The sequence below is a fragment of the Lepidochelys kempii genome, chromosome 16 (genome assembly GCF_965140285.1).
Source record: "Lepidochelys kempii isolate rLepKem1 chromosome 16, rLepKem1.hap1, whole genome shotgun sequence".
NCBI lineage: Eukaryota > Metazoa > Chordata > Testudines > Cheloniidae > Lepidochelys > Lepidochelys kempii.
This window is the reverse complement of record NC_136395.1, coordinates 17,622,830-17,639,861: the sequence shown is the minus strand read 5'-3', so window position 1 is coordinate 17,639,861 and position 17,032 is coordinate 17,622,830. Positions and strand designations below refer to the sequence as shown.

Below are 17,032 nucleotides of genomic sequence, written 5' to 3'. Positions count from 1 at the left end.
GTCAGGGGGCATCGCCAGGACATTCCCACACCTCAGCTATTCTCCAATGAGGGGCAGCTGGGCACACCCTGAGGCTGCTCCACATCTGTGCTGGGAGTTGAACTTGTCCCCAGCAGCACCAGCATTAGCCCCTCTCTTTCCCTGCCCTGGGCGTAGAAATGTATCTCCCTTAAGAGTGACAAGTGTCACCAGAATTCCTTGCTGCACCCAGTCCGCACGTGGCAGGGAGGATCCAGGTAGCGCTGCTGGAGGATGCTCCTAGTTATTTTTAAAGGTAATGACAAAGCCGAATTCTTTCCTCTGCTTGCACTTTGGTTGTGAATACCTCCCTTAATTAAAGGTTGGTTCCGAGAGAGAGTGCACTACACTTGTAGCTTTGCGATAACACAAAAACCTGATGCTTTAAAATGCCAGCTGTCTCACAGGAACACAGTGCCTCTCTTACAAAGGGAGGCAAGGTGGCTCCATGGCCGCTTGGCTTAGGAGTTACATCCTTGGCATCTGGGGTTTCTTTGCCACCCGCTAAGGGTTACATTCCAACCAAACAAGCTGGGTTCCCGAACTGGCCACACTCGGGTTTCAAATACCAGTTGCCATAGGCCACTAGCCAACAATGTACAGATATTAAGATGAGGCAGTCAACTGTACCTGAACGTAGAGACCTCTGAGCTCTCTCTGGAATTCCTTGGGATCTGCTGTGAGGGTCGCTGGTCCAACCTCTGCCAAAGATATCAAGACAGCAGATATCAGTGCTTTCTCCTCTCTGGGCACAAGTCTGCAATTTTCCCTCTCTCTATCCCTCATATTAAGTTTCCCTATATCAGCCTCACTAGGCCTATGAAAGAGACAAGGTGGGCGAGGTAATATCTTTTACTGAACCAACCTCTGCTGGTAAAAGAGACAAACTTCCAAGCTACATAGAGCTCTTCACCCAAACTTGTCTCTCTAGTATCCTAGGCCCAGCATGGCTACAACACCACCACAAATACCAAAAGGCGTCTGTTAGTTCCTGCCTGTCTTCAGAAACCTGCATCAGCAACTGTAGCTTTCTTTCAAAGAATACTCCCTTGCCATTGGACGAACGCTGGGTCTCCTTTACTGGGCTGGTGGATGATGGCTCGGCCAGTCTGTGCTTTTCCACGGTGGCCACCATCCCAGGTGGGATTGAGAGGTAATCTCCACTCCGGAGTCCCAAAAGAGCAGCCCTGTAGTAGGACACTTTCTAAATTACAGGCTATTTAGGTCTCATCCACATTGAAGCAGGACTGTGTTACGCCCCCATGCGGCTTGGTCTTGCAAAGGGGACCAAGCCAGGCACTCAGGCACCAAGCCAGCGCTGAAGGCCAGTCTGCAGCTTCGCTGCTCTGGTACCAGAGCTAAGGAAGTTAAAGCCGGCTCGGGCGGAGCACACCCCGCGACGGCAGCGGAGACAGACCCTTTGTTGACAGAGGGTTAGAAGTCAGGAGCTGCTGGCTCACGCCACAAGAACAGATTCCATCACACTTAGGGTATGTCTACACTGCAGGGAGACACCCGCAGCTGGCCCATGCAGCTCTGGGACTCTCCCACTTCACAGGGTCCTATAGCCCGGGCTCCAGCCCGAGACCAGATGTCTTCATTGCAATTAAACAGCCCCGCAGCCTGAGTCAGCGGGCACAGGCCCAGCCATGGGTTTTTAACTGCAGTGTAGACATACCCTCATTGATGCAGCAGGCATCTCCCCATGTGTGCGATGCCTTTACACTGCCTTTACACTCCTCCACTCCGGGCCTTGCAGCTTTGGGTGCGATGGGGGATACCTCTAAAGCCTACTATTCTGCTAGTGGCTAGAGCAGGGCAGGTGGATGCCCAAGCTCCCGGGTTCTACTTCCTGGCTGTGTCCCTGGGCATGTCACTGCAGCCTTGTCTACAATGAGAAAACGCATCATGCTGACACATTTTAACTAATGTGGCACTAAACTCAACTCTGCCCTAGAGTTAACCACGACCAGCTCCTCACACGTTATTAAACCATGACTGCCCTTGTCCTCGTTAAAGGAAAAATCATGTTTTGCATCAAGTTAGCTAAAACAAGTTAGTTAACACAATGCACTTCCACAGGTCTACTGTGCCTCAGTTTCCCCACTGCTCTCTGGGGGTTAAGAGAACCTACCTGCCTCATAAGAGGGCCATGAGTTTTAATAGAAGAGATCCTCAGATGAATGATGCCACGTTTAGATGCAAAGAGTCATCAGCACATCGAACTCTGGCTCGGCACCAACGAGCTGACCAAAGGCACCCCTTCCCTAGACCGGTTCTCTCTGGATATGAGACAGGCTCAGAGGCCTCTGAAATAATGTCAGTGCTCTGACTGACTTCCACAGAGACTGGAAGGCTTTTCCTTCAGCTTAACGGGAGAGACAGCCAATTTACCCGGCCAGGGTGCTCCAGTTACAGCAAACCAGACGCCTGGCCTGACGAGGGACCTTGCAGCCAGACGAGTCCTGGCAAGGGGTAACCCCATCTGTTTCCATGCAAACAAATAGCTATAGCAGGACAGAGGTACCACAGGAGCTGAGGACTTCCCCCAGCCCCGTCCACCATGCCCCACCCTCCCACGCCTCCCAAGCCATTTCAGCTCTTTCGTGGATTGACAGAGACCCTCTGCTTTACAGGTGCCCTTTGTGATGGTAATGAGAGGTAATCACCCTTACAAAGCCCAAGGAGGGCAGCTCTAGGTCTGGTCTACACTGTAACCACTACCATACCAGAGGACACAGGTGCAGCCCCAGAATCCCTCCATGCTTTTAAAAGATGTTTGGCCTTGCAACATAGACAAGGCTGATCATCACGGAAACTAGGTTACCAGACTGGGCTACAGCCTTGGACTATAGCCTGGCTCCAGGACATAGCTAACACGCAACTTAGTCTGCCCTAGATGACAAGACGGAGCCCTGTTGGGTAATTATTACTGTGAGGGCAGGACCTTGGCTATGGTGTGATAGCAACAATGCACAGCACGTGCAGAGCAGACGCTGTGGGTATGAAACTTCCCAGTGTGGAGCAGCACGGGACAGAGAATGGAGGAACAGGAACTTGCTCAGTGCCCAAGTATCCCCATCTGGCTGAGCCACAGAGTCAATTAATTTACCTGGGACCATTCCACAAGGAAGAGTCACGTCCGGTACCATGAGACATTCCATACACAGGACCATATTAAATGGAGTCCACTTAAATCACCTGGCCTAGAGTTCCTTGGGGCGCCGTCTCCAATGGTAACCAGTGCAGAAACACGAGCTGCCTGGATTTAATGGACAAGCCACCTGTTCTCTCTGTTACAAAAGACAGATGCACCCCCACAGACCAAGTGGATGTAAAGAGGGGCCCTGTTTCTATTTTAAGGAATGTACACAACAGATAGATGCCGGTTCATTCTAAAAATCCATTTAGTGCTTCTGACAGCTTCTCCTGCTGTCTTCAGTATTTTTAATTCAAATGTTCCTTTCTTCAGAATTGCTATTTTCTGTATGAATTTTTGGCAGAGAGCTTGTTCTTATTTGGTATGAATGATTAGCACCTCATGGATGTGTATAAAAGCAAGGACCAGTAAGAGGAGAAACTTTCATCTTTATTTAACTTAGAGCACTGCTTCCTTGTTTATTATCAGAGTTCAAATAAACAATTACGACTTCTATCCCAATAGTGTTCTTCAGATAGAAAGACCTCAAGCTGCTCTACAAACTATACAGCTATAAGGCCTCTCTTCACCCATCCACTAAAATGCAGCCAACTCTGGGGTGGATCACAGTAACTGTAACCGCGCATAGCAACAGTAGTTTGGGACATGATGTGAAATGTATCATCCAGCAGAAAATGCAAAAGAGGATTTTTAGGGAAGCAGGATATAATTAACCAAATTAGAATATGGCCAGGGTCCTCAGAATTAACACCATAATTAATCCTTGTGAAAAGTGACCTGTCCTCATTAATGCCCACAAGGATCAAGGTTCACATCACAGCCAGTATACACCACTTGCAGTACTATAGGGCCCTTATCATCTCGCTGATTCTGTGCTGGCTGGAGAAGCCTACAAGGAAGCCTGGAGTCGAATTCAAGCTGCTGGCCCAAGATAAAAGCCAAGTAGCCTTGTCTTCACTGCTATTTTAACCTGCGTTAGCGGACGAGCTAAGGACACACTTTTGGCAGTGCAGACACATCATTGACTGCGTCACCAATACCCCCCTCCTGCCCTGCAGCACCCAGCCTCTCTGAGGTCTTCCTTCCAAGGACAGAGCTGGCCCAACCCTGCTCCAGGTACGGGACTGGAGGAAATTGCAGTCCAAGCTGCATGGCTGTGAACTAAGCAAGGACCTGAGGCTAAAGCAATCTAAATGGGATGGTAAGGTGAGGAGAATCAGCTGCGGCAGGAATTCCCCAGGATCTGGGGAGGCTTGTTAGAATTACTTCAGGAAATTGGCAGCTTCCATCTTAGGCCCTGGCTGTCTGGGTCAGACTGATGCTTTTCAAATTTAAACTGATACTTTCTAGCCAGCGAGTCAGGTTCCAGTGATTCTAGCCACATTAGCCCAACCCTGCTATGGCTCTGTTTGGAACATTCGCCTCCCAGCTTTCCCTGTGCCTAACAAGGCTGAAAAGCTGAGGGTCAGAAGGGGGACAATAGGGTAGGACCAAGTTGCCTTGAAAGGGTGGGGGACTTTGATCCTTACTAAACACAACTCTGTCAGTTTTCATACTGAGCCAGGATTAAGGGAACCACATGATACTGCACATGTCACCAGTGTTTCCTGTTGGATCAGAGTCCCAGATCCTCCGTACCAGGCCTTTTACGGGACCAGAACCCAGTCCCCAGAGTGAAATGGTCTCAGTATGACTGGAACCAATGGCCCTAAATTAGTGCAACGCAATGTCTTGTGCTCCCATATTTTGTAGCATTTTTCATATTGGACCAGAATAATTGATTCTGGCTTAATGCAACACAGTACTTTGTCTGGACCAGAACCATGGATCCTGGTTTATTGCACTGCATTGCCCTGGACCAGAACCATGGGTCCTGAGTCAGCGCAATGCATTGTTCTCAACAGGATTAGCGTGAACCAGAACCGCCTTACCTGGGTCATGAAAGGGGATCAGAGCATAGTTGCTAATGACTTTTGTGCTCCTGCTGAGCGTCCGCTCCAAGATCCGGGATGCTCCATCCATCACCTGCATCAGATCGTCGTACATGGAGCCAGTGACATCAAAGACAAAGGCCAAGGTGACCCCTCCAGAATCAGAGGTGGGCTCTCCAAGGCTAGAGGCCAGTAGCAGCCAAAGCCCCAGGAGGAGCCCTGCTCTGTGATGCATGGCTTGGGAGTCTTCCAACGCACAGAGACAGGTAACCCCTCTGCTCCTGCTCCTGCCTGGAGACGTGGACCCCCAAGCCTTTGCGAGATTCCTTCCTCGGCTTCCTTCGTGCAAAATGCTCCTTCTCCAGTTTGTCCCCAGAAGAGCTGAGAATCTCCCCACAACTCTCCCTACCCCCAGGGCAAGAACAATCCTGTGCAGAGAAACCAGGCTGCCTTTTCCTTGACTACTTCTAGAGGGGCAGAGGAGAGCCCCCAGCTGCAGGCACAGCTCCCCCCAGCCTTCCCATTTGTTCCTGGCTGCTCCCAGACATGCACTGAAACAAGCCAACCAGCTTCCAGTGCTGCTGGGCTAGCGTCCCTTTGCTAGAAGGTGCCCTCCTTGAGGGTGGGGGGACAAGACAAGGCCAGCCCTTGGAAGAAGTGCAGCCACCAACAGCTGCATGAAGGAAAATCCTCCAAAGTTCAACTTTTGCAAGGGAGAAGAAAAGCGCTTCCTGAGCAACTCCCCTGGTGAGGCGGTGGGTGGGAGCTGGAGGAAGGGGCGATTGGAAGCAGGTCCTAAAGCCCACATTATTCACTGAAATACTAGCCTGTTCGTCTCCCCCACACCCGGACTCAAACACTCCTCTCCCGAGCCAGCAGCCACAGGCTGAATGATACAGGGGGTCAGAGGAGGACACGGGGCAAGCAGCTGAATGGATGTGGGGAGACAGGCCAAGAAGGGAAGATGTACAGGATGAGAGGACAGCTGGATGTTCGCTGAGATGTAAAGGGAGCAGCCGATGAGGCCACTCCAAGCACACCAGGTGCATTCCCCTGAAAACACAGAACTGGGCAGATCTCTGGTGCAGCTTGAGGAGGCAGACACAGCCCCACAGCTAGAAAGGCCCGTAGGATGACTTAGATGTGCATGGCCTGGGAAGGGGGGTGCAGGAGAAAGCCACACCATCAGCCTCCAAGCTGCAGCCCACAGTAATAGCTTGCAAATGGTATTGCAAACACAGAGAAATGTAGAACAAGGGGTGGGGTGGGAAATGCATTCCTTGTCTGTGAAGTTATGGATCATTTAAAGCCAGGGAACAAAGAATTGGGGGTGGGGCGGAGGGGGGAAGGTGAAGGACCCTGTGGGCAGGATTTCTGGTCCCCTTAAAGATAAGCCACTGAGCTCTTCGGACCTTAGCTGGGCCAGCTGAGTAAGACACTCAGCTGTCGCTCAGGTTTCAGAGTGGTAGCCCCTGAGTAAGACACTCAGCTGTTGCTCAGGTTTCAGAGTGGTAACCCCGTTAGCCTGTATCAGCAAAACCAAGGAGGAGTCCAATTTGTTAGTCTCTAAGGTGCGGCAAGGACTCCTAGCTGTTGCTCAATCAGTTCCTTAAGAAAGGGGATTCAGGGATCAATCATTTGCTAAGGCCAGTAGGCGAAAAGGCAAGGCAGGGAGGAAAGAGCCCCCAAGCAGTGCACTCAGTGCCTCTCTCCGTGCTTTGCAGCCAGACTCATGGAACCCCCTCTCCATTTTCTCATTCTCTGGGCCAAATTCTGATCCGAGTTCTATCAGTGCAACCCACCAGACTCACATGGAGTGGCCTACGAGTACCAGAGCAATGTCAGATCAGAATCATAGGCCTTGTCTACACACAAGCCTGCAACTGCTCAGTTAAACTGGTGCAAACCCCTCAGTGGACACTCTTTTCGGTTTAAAAGTAGCAGATTTAATCTTTAGCTTAATCCTCCCTAATCAATTTAAGATAAACCAGAATAAACCTGATTTAAACCAAAGTAAGGGTTGTCCACACAGCCTTTTGTGCAGGTTTAACTAAACAGCTTTCAAATCACAAGTTAAACCCATGCAACTGTGTATATAGAAAAGACCTTAGTGCAGCAGGGAGGCCCCCCTCCTTTTGGTTTACTTAGAGGAGATGTTTAACTTCCCTGTCACTAGTTCCTGACGTAGCACATCGTACCAAGGAAACACGGAAGAACACAAGAAGGGAGAGATGTATGGTAATGTCAATCTTGGAAAGAGAGTCTTTAAAGAAACAAATAGGAGCACTGGGACCGTGCCAGTGTTAATGTTCACAGGCAGGGCTTGATAAAGGTCCCAGATACACCGAATCTGGTGTATGGCAGCCTCGCGGATGGACGCTTCCAGGTGGGAACTATTCCTTTGTTCTTTCCACTCGGTATCCCCCCACCCTCCTCCTCAAGTCAGCCAGCAGCAATCAGCTGTGTGCTTCTGTCTAATTTACTGCTCCACCCACAAACCAGCTCCAACCTGCCTTCATCCACCCACTTCACAAAACACAATATTGTCTGCAAAGCAACAGCAAGAGGTGTTGCCCCCCTGCACTGGGCTACAGCAGCTGGGCGCGTGGTCCCCTCTTCAGTTAGCAGGGCCAGGAGAATGAGCTGGGGGGTGTGGACTCGATGAACAGCCTCTAAGGCAGGAGGCTGTAACCACGCCAGCAGGTGAACATCTGATGCATTGCAGGGGTCACACTTCCCAGATGGACGCTGGAGGAATGTGAGGGTGACCCAGTGACAACAGACTCCATCCAATTTAATTTTTTCACTCTAGACGGCGTAGTCACAGAAACACTTGTGTCTGAACCTGCTGCATGTGGGGAAGCTGGCTGGTCTGGTGCCTTAAGAGGCTCCCTGGTATTTCGCTGGTTGTTTTCTATCAGTCACCTTCCAAAAATGCTTGGGTGGCTAATTCCCTGTAATTACCTTATCTATTGCTACTGAGCAACCCTTTACTTCCTAGCCCCACTGGAGCCCATCAGGAGAGCAATTCCAGCCACACCTGACCCTGGCTCCTTTCCCCTTTTATTAATAAACATCTTTTTTAACCGAGCAGGATTGTTCTGCACTCAGGCCCCCTACTGAGGGGTGGTCCAAGAGTAGACATAGCCAGGCGAGGGGATTCACGCAAGGAGAGCGTCACTGTGCATGATATGACCCTCTCCAAGCATGTAGCCATCTTTTCATCGGCTGAAACAGCCCTGGGAGGAGGAGAGAGAACATGGGTCCCAGCAGCGTGCAAGCGTTTCCAATTCTGCTGGAAACACCGACGGGAGGTGGCAGGGCCTGAAGCCCAGTCATCCGTTGCTTTCCCAGGGCACTTTTACTTACTGGGAAAGTAAACTGGTTTGTAGCCACAGCTTCCTCCCAGGGATGGTGGCTGCACAAGGCATGTAAAATCCACATTAGCCAGGGATGTGAGGGAAATGCAGGCCCCTGGGTCACACACCCTTTGCTTGTTCACCTCCCTCCCAGTTGGGAGCGGGTTCAACTCACGACTGCTTCTTTTCAGCAGAGCCCCAGCTTTGGGCTGTGCCTAGGAGGGGCTCCCACTCTCTCAGGAGGAAAGGGGTGCACAGAGAACCTACTTCCATGCTGTCTGTGCTCACTTTTCAGAGTAGCAGCCATGTTAGTCTGTATCCGCAAAAAGAACAGGAGGACTTGTGGCACCTTAGAGACTAACAAATTTATTAGAGCATAAGCTTTCGTGAGCTACAGCTCACTTTGTTACCTACCGGCTTTTGCGAGCAATGCTGCCCTCTAGTGTCTGGTTCCACAGGCAGGATAAGGGACCTACGAATGTCAGCAAGGGGAGATCTTCCGGAGCCATCTGCAGCGCATGCTTGCTGATCACCTCCCTGCACGCTCGCTCCGCGCCGTGCTCCTGAGTAAGGGGCTGCTTCTGGCACAGTGTAACTAAAATGAGGTTAGAGGACGATCAGCCTCAGGGAAGTGGTTTAGAGCAGAGAGGTTCTGAGCGCACCCCCCGCCCCGCCCCACCCCACATGCTATAAAAACTCCACGCCCCACCTGTGTCACAATAACTGGTTTTCTGCATATAAAAGCCAGGGCCGGCATTAGGGGGTAGCAAGCAGGGCAATTGCCTGGGGTCCCTCGCCACAGGGGCCCCCACAAAGCTACATTGCTCAGGCTTCAGCTTCAGCCCCCGGTGGCGGGGCTCAGGGCCCGGGGCTTCAGCTCCATGCAGTGGGACTTTGGCTTTCTGCCCTGGACCCCAGCGAGGCTGATGCTGGCCCTGCTTGGAAGCCCCTCTGAAACCTGCTCAAGGCCCCCTAGGGGGCTCTGGACTCCTGGTTGAGAACTACTGGTTTAGAGGCTTCAGCCCGTACTTTCAGGAGTGGTTAGGAGTCAGGCTTGCACATACATGCTGATTTGCACACAGACGTTTCTATGCACAGACTCTTGGCCCTTTTCCCTCCACTAGATCTCTAAGGAGACAGGCCAGCTTTAGAGCCGCTCTTGCTACGGACACCACCCCAACCAGGACCAGCACTCAATCACAGGTCTCCTGCTGGGCAGTGCGGCACTCTCACAAGGGCTGGAGATGTTTTCTAATCTATTTATATAGATATGGCACCTTCTCTGCCAAAGGAACCCCCAGTGCTTATCAGCTGGGGGGAGGACACAGCAGAAAGCAGACACAGGGGCAGTCACTAAGGACTTGCCCACGAGGGATATTATTAGTAAGCAGAAAGCAAGCCCAGCTCCGTTAGGAAATAGGAGTAAGCCAGTTTTTTCCACCCTTCTCTGCCATCCCAGCAGCCTCTCTTCTAGCTCTCCCCCTGAGCAATGGGAGGGGAAGAGGGAAAGATTTAACTCTTTCTTCACCAAGAATCAGGTCCGTGCCTGTGTCCCCTGTCAAAATGCTTGACAAACTCACTGCATCCCCAAAATGCAGCCAGGTCTGCATCTCCTCCAACCAGTGCACGTTGCACAAGTCAGGGTTGGGGCTTTCTTGGCTGAGGACACCAGGGCAAACCCCTGCTCAGGTTAGAAGTGCTGTAGGATCCGCAGGGTGAGTTTTTCCAAAGAGCTCGGCGTTGGCGTAACTCTGTTCCCCTTGACATCAATGAGAGCTTTACCAGTGCTTCCAGCGGGAGCAGAGTTAGGCCAGGGTGCAGCGCTTTTGAAAAATCCCTCCTCTGTATCCATAAAGAACCTCTATTGTCCAGCTCTCATCAGAAAGGTCCCCTGCAGCCCCCGGCACGCTGCAGGGAACTCTGTTTATGTACCTGGGAAGAATGCAGTCAACTCCATTGGGATTTGACTCTGTGCTTGCAGGAGTTCTGTGCTTTTAGCTACATGAACCATTGGCAGGAAACCTCCCGTGAGTGCTGCATCACAGTGCAAATCCCCCATTGCTCATGTAGATAGGGCACTGGTGTTTTCTTATTATTCGTTGTGTATATTACAATAGCACCCAGAGATGCAGTCTGTACCCCCTTGCGCCAGACATTGCAATCCTGGAATGGCAGGAGTTGGCAGGTGGACCTGTTACACATAGTCTTACAAGCCGTTTTTCTTAGCATGCAAGCACTGTTCAGTCTGAAGAAGAGCTCCATTGCTGTCAGTTTTGTGATGCAATTCTTTGAGAAAGCTGCGGCAGGCAGCAGGGAAGTTTGTTCTCTCCCTTAATCGAAGTAGAGTCTGTTGTTGGGGCGGAGTTCTTTTGAGGAACAGGGTGTTGTTGGATGGGCTGAGCTTACTGAATGAGAGAATTGGCTGCATCCCGTTTGTGACCACCTCTGTTCCAGGACTGGTGTATAGAGAATAAAGAAAACAGTTTACACTAATTTCTCCTTCTGATGCGCCCAGACATCTGCTACCACTCTGCAGAGCGGAGGGGTGACAATATACATAGTGAGAGACGGAATTTACAATCTGACTAGACATGACAACGGTTGGTGGGGCAGAGAGAGGTACTGACTTGCACACGGTGACATAGCAAGTCAGTAATGGAGGGATAAGACCCCTGTCTCCTGTCCCATAATTGAGTGCTTTATCCACTGATCGTGCTGCCTTCTATGACACTTCCACACCTGATATTGCTTTGAATAGCATTGGACAATGCGGTAGAAATGCCAGTGGCCAGTCTACACTGGGGATCCCGGAAATGGAGCTGGAATCGTGCGAGGTTTCAGTGTAGACAGCCTAGTTGCTTAAAGCCTGAAGCCTGCACCACTAAGCCATCTTCTCTGGACTCCCAACAATAATAAGTCACATTGTTAAGATAGAAAAGAAATAGAGATGTGCTGTGCCAAAGGATTTGCACAAGACTTTCAGGGCTTATTTCCAGAAGACTTGGCAGACTGAAATTGCAAAAGCAGTTTTAGAGGATGTTAAAAGCATAATCCATGCATGCAGCTCAGTGGCCCCTTCTCTATCTATCCAAATTGCTCAAACAGACATAATGGTCGGGGAGGGAGAAGAGGAGGAACAGGGGAAGCGCAATTAGACTCTGGAAGATACAATTACAAGACATTAAAATCAAACACCATCATCAGTTGCAGCCAAACCGAGAATGCCAGCACTTTACTGCACATGCTAAGCACAGGGACTACAGGAAACAATGGCTGGAGAGCGGAACAAGATGGGGAAGGAGTATGGAGTGAAAAGGCTGCACTCATGGGCAGTGCAATGGGAAATAATAAAAGGCCAGAGCATATGGGGCAGATTAGAAGCTATCTTGGCAAAGAACAGCTACCATGGGAAAAGAATGGCTAAGACGGGGTCGACCATTACCTGCTCGTCCCAGGAAGAGTAGCTGGAAGAGAAGCATTGGGCTTGGGGGAGGATGTGTGGAAGGTTCAGGACATGCAGCGGGATCTTGGGCTGGACACCAGGAACATGGAGCAGAAGCTAAGAGAACCAGCATAAAAGAATATAAACAATCATCAGTGTACTACAGGCAGGCAGGCCCCGGGCAGGCCCACTGTGTCCTCCATCCCCAGCACTTCTGCAAACATTGGTGAATGTAGCCCCATGACACCACTGTTCTGGGCGTATGGGGGCACAGAAAGGCTCAACAATTTGCCTTCAGACACACGGGCAGCCTGCGTTAGGGCCATGGTAGAATTGCCAGCCCCGCGCTTTAACCACCAGACCGTGAACAATGGAAACACACAGGAAAACGGCAGCCGTTAAGATCAGTTATAAAGCCTGCCAAGGGGCCCTGTCAAAGTGCCTTCTAAACTAAACACAGTCTATCAGTCTGCCAAAGGACACGTCTGTGATTGGTCTCAGGTCAGAAGGGAGGCTAGGCCAGGCCACAGCCTCCCTTGGCCTGCCACATGCAAGAGCAGTGCCCGGCATACACGGCCAGCGAATGTGCTTAATCCACACGTGAAAGATGATGGCATAACTGCCAGGGAGAACACCTGTACTCCGCTGCCCTCACCAAACAAGAGCATCTGTCTCAGTCCATTTCTTAAGCTTGGATCTCACCAGTCCTCCCCAGCTGGTGGCCCTGCCAGATTGTAAGTGGAGATGAACTGAATTCTGCAGGCAGGTGTATTAGTTGGTGGCCTTAAGGTGCCCAGGGGATTACGCTTTGGCAGGTTGGGGGGATGGCTGCAGGGTAGGGTTCACCCTTGAAGGGCACACTGCATACTTTGGGGTGGTTGGAAAAATACTGGCAGGGAGATGCTTTTTGTCACTGCTGGGATATCAAATCTGCAGCAATATGATGGTCAGGTGTATTAACAAATACACAGGGACTCTCAACTCCGCAGGTTACTCAGCAGGAGTAAAGCATGGCCCTAACTGAAAGAATTGTGTCTGTTTAGCACCCCGCATCCCCGCTCCCTCCTCCAGGGGCCTGAGTTCACAGGACAGATAGACGGCAGCACAGGGTCAATCTGAATATGGACAAAAGCCAGTTTTAGGAGAGCCTGCCCCTGAGGAGCCGCATTGGTTTGTGGGCTAAATGGGAGGAAGCTCAGAGAAGAGCAATTAAAGGGCCAGACAGCGAGACCCGTCCTGTCATTGAATCACGCCGCACACCACGAATGGAGCTGGTGGGGCTATGGGTACAGCGATGTGCCACCCAAAATTATTAGGGAGTGGGCAGCTCAGGGGGCTGGAGACAGACTCTAGCTCCTTTCCCTTCTAGGCCTGTTTGAGTCCAGCCTAAAGACAAAGCATTGCCCCAGTGTGATGCCCCTTCAGGGTCACCAGTGAAACCAAAGGAGCCTGGTGGGCTAAAGCCATCGTGTCTCCCTCTCCATCCACAGAGGGGGAAAGGGGCGCGGAGTGTAACCCCCAGCACGTGGGCAGGGTATGCTCGGCGGGTGAAGAGAGGGGGCCCCAGCATTAATCTCACAGGACCATATGAAAAGCAGAAGAAGAATAACAGGATTAAAATAAAATAAAAACCACAGCAACCCCCCCACCCCCGGCCTCAATCCAGCCTCAGTTTTCTCCAGGCTGAGACTGGATGCCACATTCCGGCCTGGAATGAGCTTGTGCCGCCCCCCCCCCGCACCTGTACGCCCCAGCCCCCTGCAGTCCTACCCTGCTCTTTTTAGAGACATGAACTAACTTGCTCCTTCCAGCTGCCAACTCCCAGCAGCCTTGTTCGTTCGTGGTGCTGCACTGAGCCAGAGCGGTTAGCAGCCATTGGTGGGCAGCGAAGGATCAGCAAGGAGCCCCCGTGCTTGTTACCCCCACGTTTCCAGCCTGGGAGTCAAACATATGGCCCCGGCCCCTGCGTGCAGGCCTCGAGAGGTAAAGGCTGGAGGGGAACCCCGGAGGGAACACTAAGCCTTCGGGTTACAGCCTTTCCCCAGCTGTTGTGGTGAGGAAACCAGCAAAAGAACCCACTGGAGATTAAAGGTTATGGTGCCACGCAATCAGACCAAAGGAATGGGAGTAACCTAGGGTTGCCAGGTGTCGGTTTTCGACCCTTAAATTCCGGTAGGAAAGGGACCTTGGTGGCTTCGGTTAGCACCACTGACTGGGCCATTAAAAGTCTGGTTGGCAGTACAGGCAGGCTCCCTACCTGGCTATGCGCGACTCCCGGGAAGCTGTCGGCATCTCCCTCTGGCTCCTAGGCAGAGGGACGGCCACGGGGGCTCTGAGCACTGCCCCCATTCCCAGCGCCAGCTCAGCTGCTCCCATTGGCCAGGAACTGTGGCCAATGGGAGCTGAGGGGGCAGTGCCTGCAGGCACCTGCAGTGCGCAGAGCCACGTGGTCGCACCTCTGCTTAGGAGCCGGAGGGAGATGCCAGCAGCTTTCTGGGAGCTGTCTGAGGTAAGTGCCACCCACAGCCCGCACCTCCTCCTGCACCCCCACCCTGGAGCCCCCTCCTGCACCCAAAAACCCAGCCCCACCTCAGAGCCCATACCCGCAGACAGAGCCTCAGCGCCACCCTCCCCCCCACACCTCAACCCCCTGTCCCAGCCGGGTGAAAATGAGTGAGTGAGGGTGGGGAAGAGTGAGTGACAGAGGGAGGGGGATGGAATGAGTGGAGGGTGGCCACAGAAAAGGGGCGGGGCAAGGGTGTTCGGTTTTCTGCAAATAGAGAGTTGGCAACCCAGGAGCCAGGTGATGTCAAAGGAGTTTGAGCACAAGGTACATAAAGAAACAGATGCAGCTGGATGAGCCCCCAGACTGATTAATGTATGAATGGGAAGAATTTACAGGAACTCATTATTTTAGGGTCTTTCTATGGACTTAATATGGCAGCCCACACTCAAATGTATTACAAAGCACATGGTCAAGTCCCCAGCCTGGAGAGATCAATGGCCTGCCATATATAAGCAGTGGCATATTTCTCATTTGGAGAGGCTCACTTCCTCGGACATCTGGCGCCATCTATGGCCTGATCCTCAGCAGTCCCTGTTTAGCTGATTGTCCTGGAAACCCTTGTGTTGGGCTTGCCATAGGCACCGACTCTGTGGGTGCTCCAGCCTGGAGCACCCCCAGGGGAAAAACGGCAGCCCCCCTCCCAGCCCCTTCCCTTCCCCCCCAGTTCTTCCCGCCTGCCCGCCGGCCCCGCCCTCCTCGTACTTCCTGCCTGCTGCAATCAGCTGTTTTGCGGCATGGAGGAGGCTGGGGAGGAGATGGGGGAGGGAGCGGAACGGGGTGGGAAGAGGCACGGGGGGGGGGTGTGGAGCAGGGGTGTGGCATTGATGGAAGGTGTGGAGTGTAGGGGTCGAGCCCCCCACAGGCACAAAGAAAAGTCGGCACCTGTGGGGTTTGTGCTTGCCCTTTGGGAGGTTTCTGGGACTGCCTTTACCTGTCCTTTCACGTCCCAAAGGGGTTTCCTCAAAGCGGGTGTTGCAAACCAGGTCCTCTCTCCACGTTCCATCCTTCACCTCACTGTGTAAAGAGCTGGAACGTCCCTCCCTGGCGGTGTCCAGTCCAGTTCCCAGCATTCTTCCAGGCTCCTTCAGCAACATAGCGTCTTCCACCTCACGAGGCCGCACCGCTCCTCTGAATCACCCCTGGGAACCAGACAACCCTGGCAGGAGCTCCCTCTTCCTGACTGCCAGCCCCGATGATGGGGCTGGGTGAAGCAGGCTGCTTGGAAGGCAAGCAAATGCTCGTTGCAGCCAAGATTTCAAACAAATGTTGGGCAACAAAACCTTTTAAAAGGCTGGATTCTTCCACCCCTCCTCAGGCCAAGTACAGCCTTACTCCAGGGGGCGTCCCAGGGATTTCCCAGCATGGTAGGAAGTTGATGGAGATGCTGGCCTTTCATGGAGCTCATTAAGAGACAAGCTCAAATTAGATCCTGCAGACCATGCTTCTGAGCCAAACTGAATTCAGGGGGATATTCGTGGAGTAAGGTACGTCTCCCCGGGGCCAGATTTTGATGCCTTTACTTGTTATGGAGAACACCTGACTGCACGGATAGTCCTACCAGCAGTGGTGTGTGGCATAAGGGGCTGCTTGAGTGTCTATAGGAATCATACTTAGGGGTCCAAAGCGGAGGTAGAAGAATCCTGCCCCAAACCAATAAACTTGAGGGACAAACTGAGATTCCCAGGGCATGGATCAACCTAACTATACAGCTAGTGGCAACGGTTACAGAACAAGAAGCCTGGAAAATACAAGGGCTCCTCTTTTTGGGTGAAATCCTGGCCCCATTGGAGCCAAAGGGAATTTTGCCATTGACTTCAGTGGGGCCAGTTCAACCTTCCTCTTTAGTCTGTTGTTTGTATGTGTACAGCACGTATGTTCCTAGGTAGAGAATCTCTCACGTACCTGGCTTTGCAGTGCACCACAGACCACGTGCACTTTGTTCCTGTCATTAAACTTTTATTTCAACTGTCACAAAGTTCTGGGGTTTTGTGGGGTTTTTGTTGTTGTTGTTGTTCTGTTTTTTTGTTTTGCTCTTGAATTCATCTCAAGACTTAAAAGACAAGGCAATAAGGGGCATGCAATCCAAACCGGAGGGAGTGACACCAGGGCCAGGGCTTTACAAATGGGGATCTTTGCAGAACCTGCTGTTTCTTAGCCCAGGGCTCAGCTGATTGCCGGTGAGGACACAGAGCGAGGGGTGGACAAACGTTCTTAGGAACAGAAAGAGAGCGAGAGAAGGACCTATGTGCGAAAACTAATTCCCTGCCCCATTGCTAAAACCGACTTTGAAAAACAGGGACTCAAAAGGACTTGGGACGTTTGATTTCCTTAGCAGCAGGGAGGGAGGGAGAGAATGGACAATTCCTGCAGATCATTCTGCAGACATCTGTGCAGTAAAGAAGCAGACGCGAATCAATCCTTCTTCACCCTCCTGGTCACTCTGCTTTTACCTGCTAATTGCGCCTCACCCAGATTTATCTTTTCCTAACTACTGGGAGTGGATGTGTCATTTTACACAAAGTAAACCATTTCCCCATGCTGATTTCCCCCCCTGCT

General features: G+C 51.8%; 1 protein-coding gene across 1 annotated transcript in view; it reads right to left on the bottom strand.

The window, feature by feature from the left end:
• Positions 1-15,570, bottom strand: part of HMCN2 (hemicentin 2) — a 121,969-nt gene extending 106,399 nt beyond the window's left edge. The window contains exons 1-4 of the mRNA XM_073314813.2: positions 15,408-15,570; positions 8,883-9,063; positions 5,110-5,576; positions 649-719 (exon numbers count right to left, since the gene is read on the bottom strand). Of these exons, the coding sequence (XP_073170914.2) occupies positions 649-719; positions 5,110-5,576; positions 8,883-9,063; positions 15,408-15,570 (882 nt within the window). The remainder of the gene's footprint in view (positions 1-648; positions 720-5,109; positions 5,577-8,882; positions 9,064-15,407) is intronic.
• Positions 15,571-17,032: the final 1,462 nt, after the last annotated feature.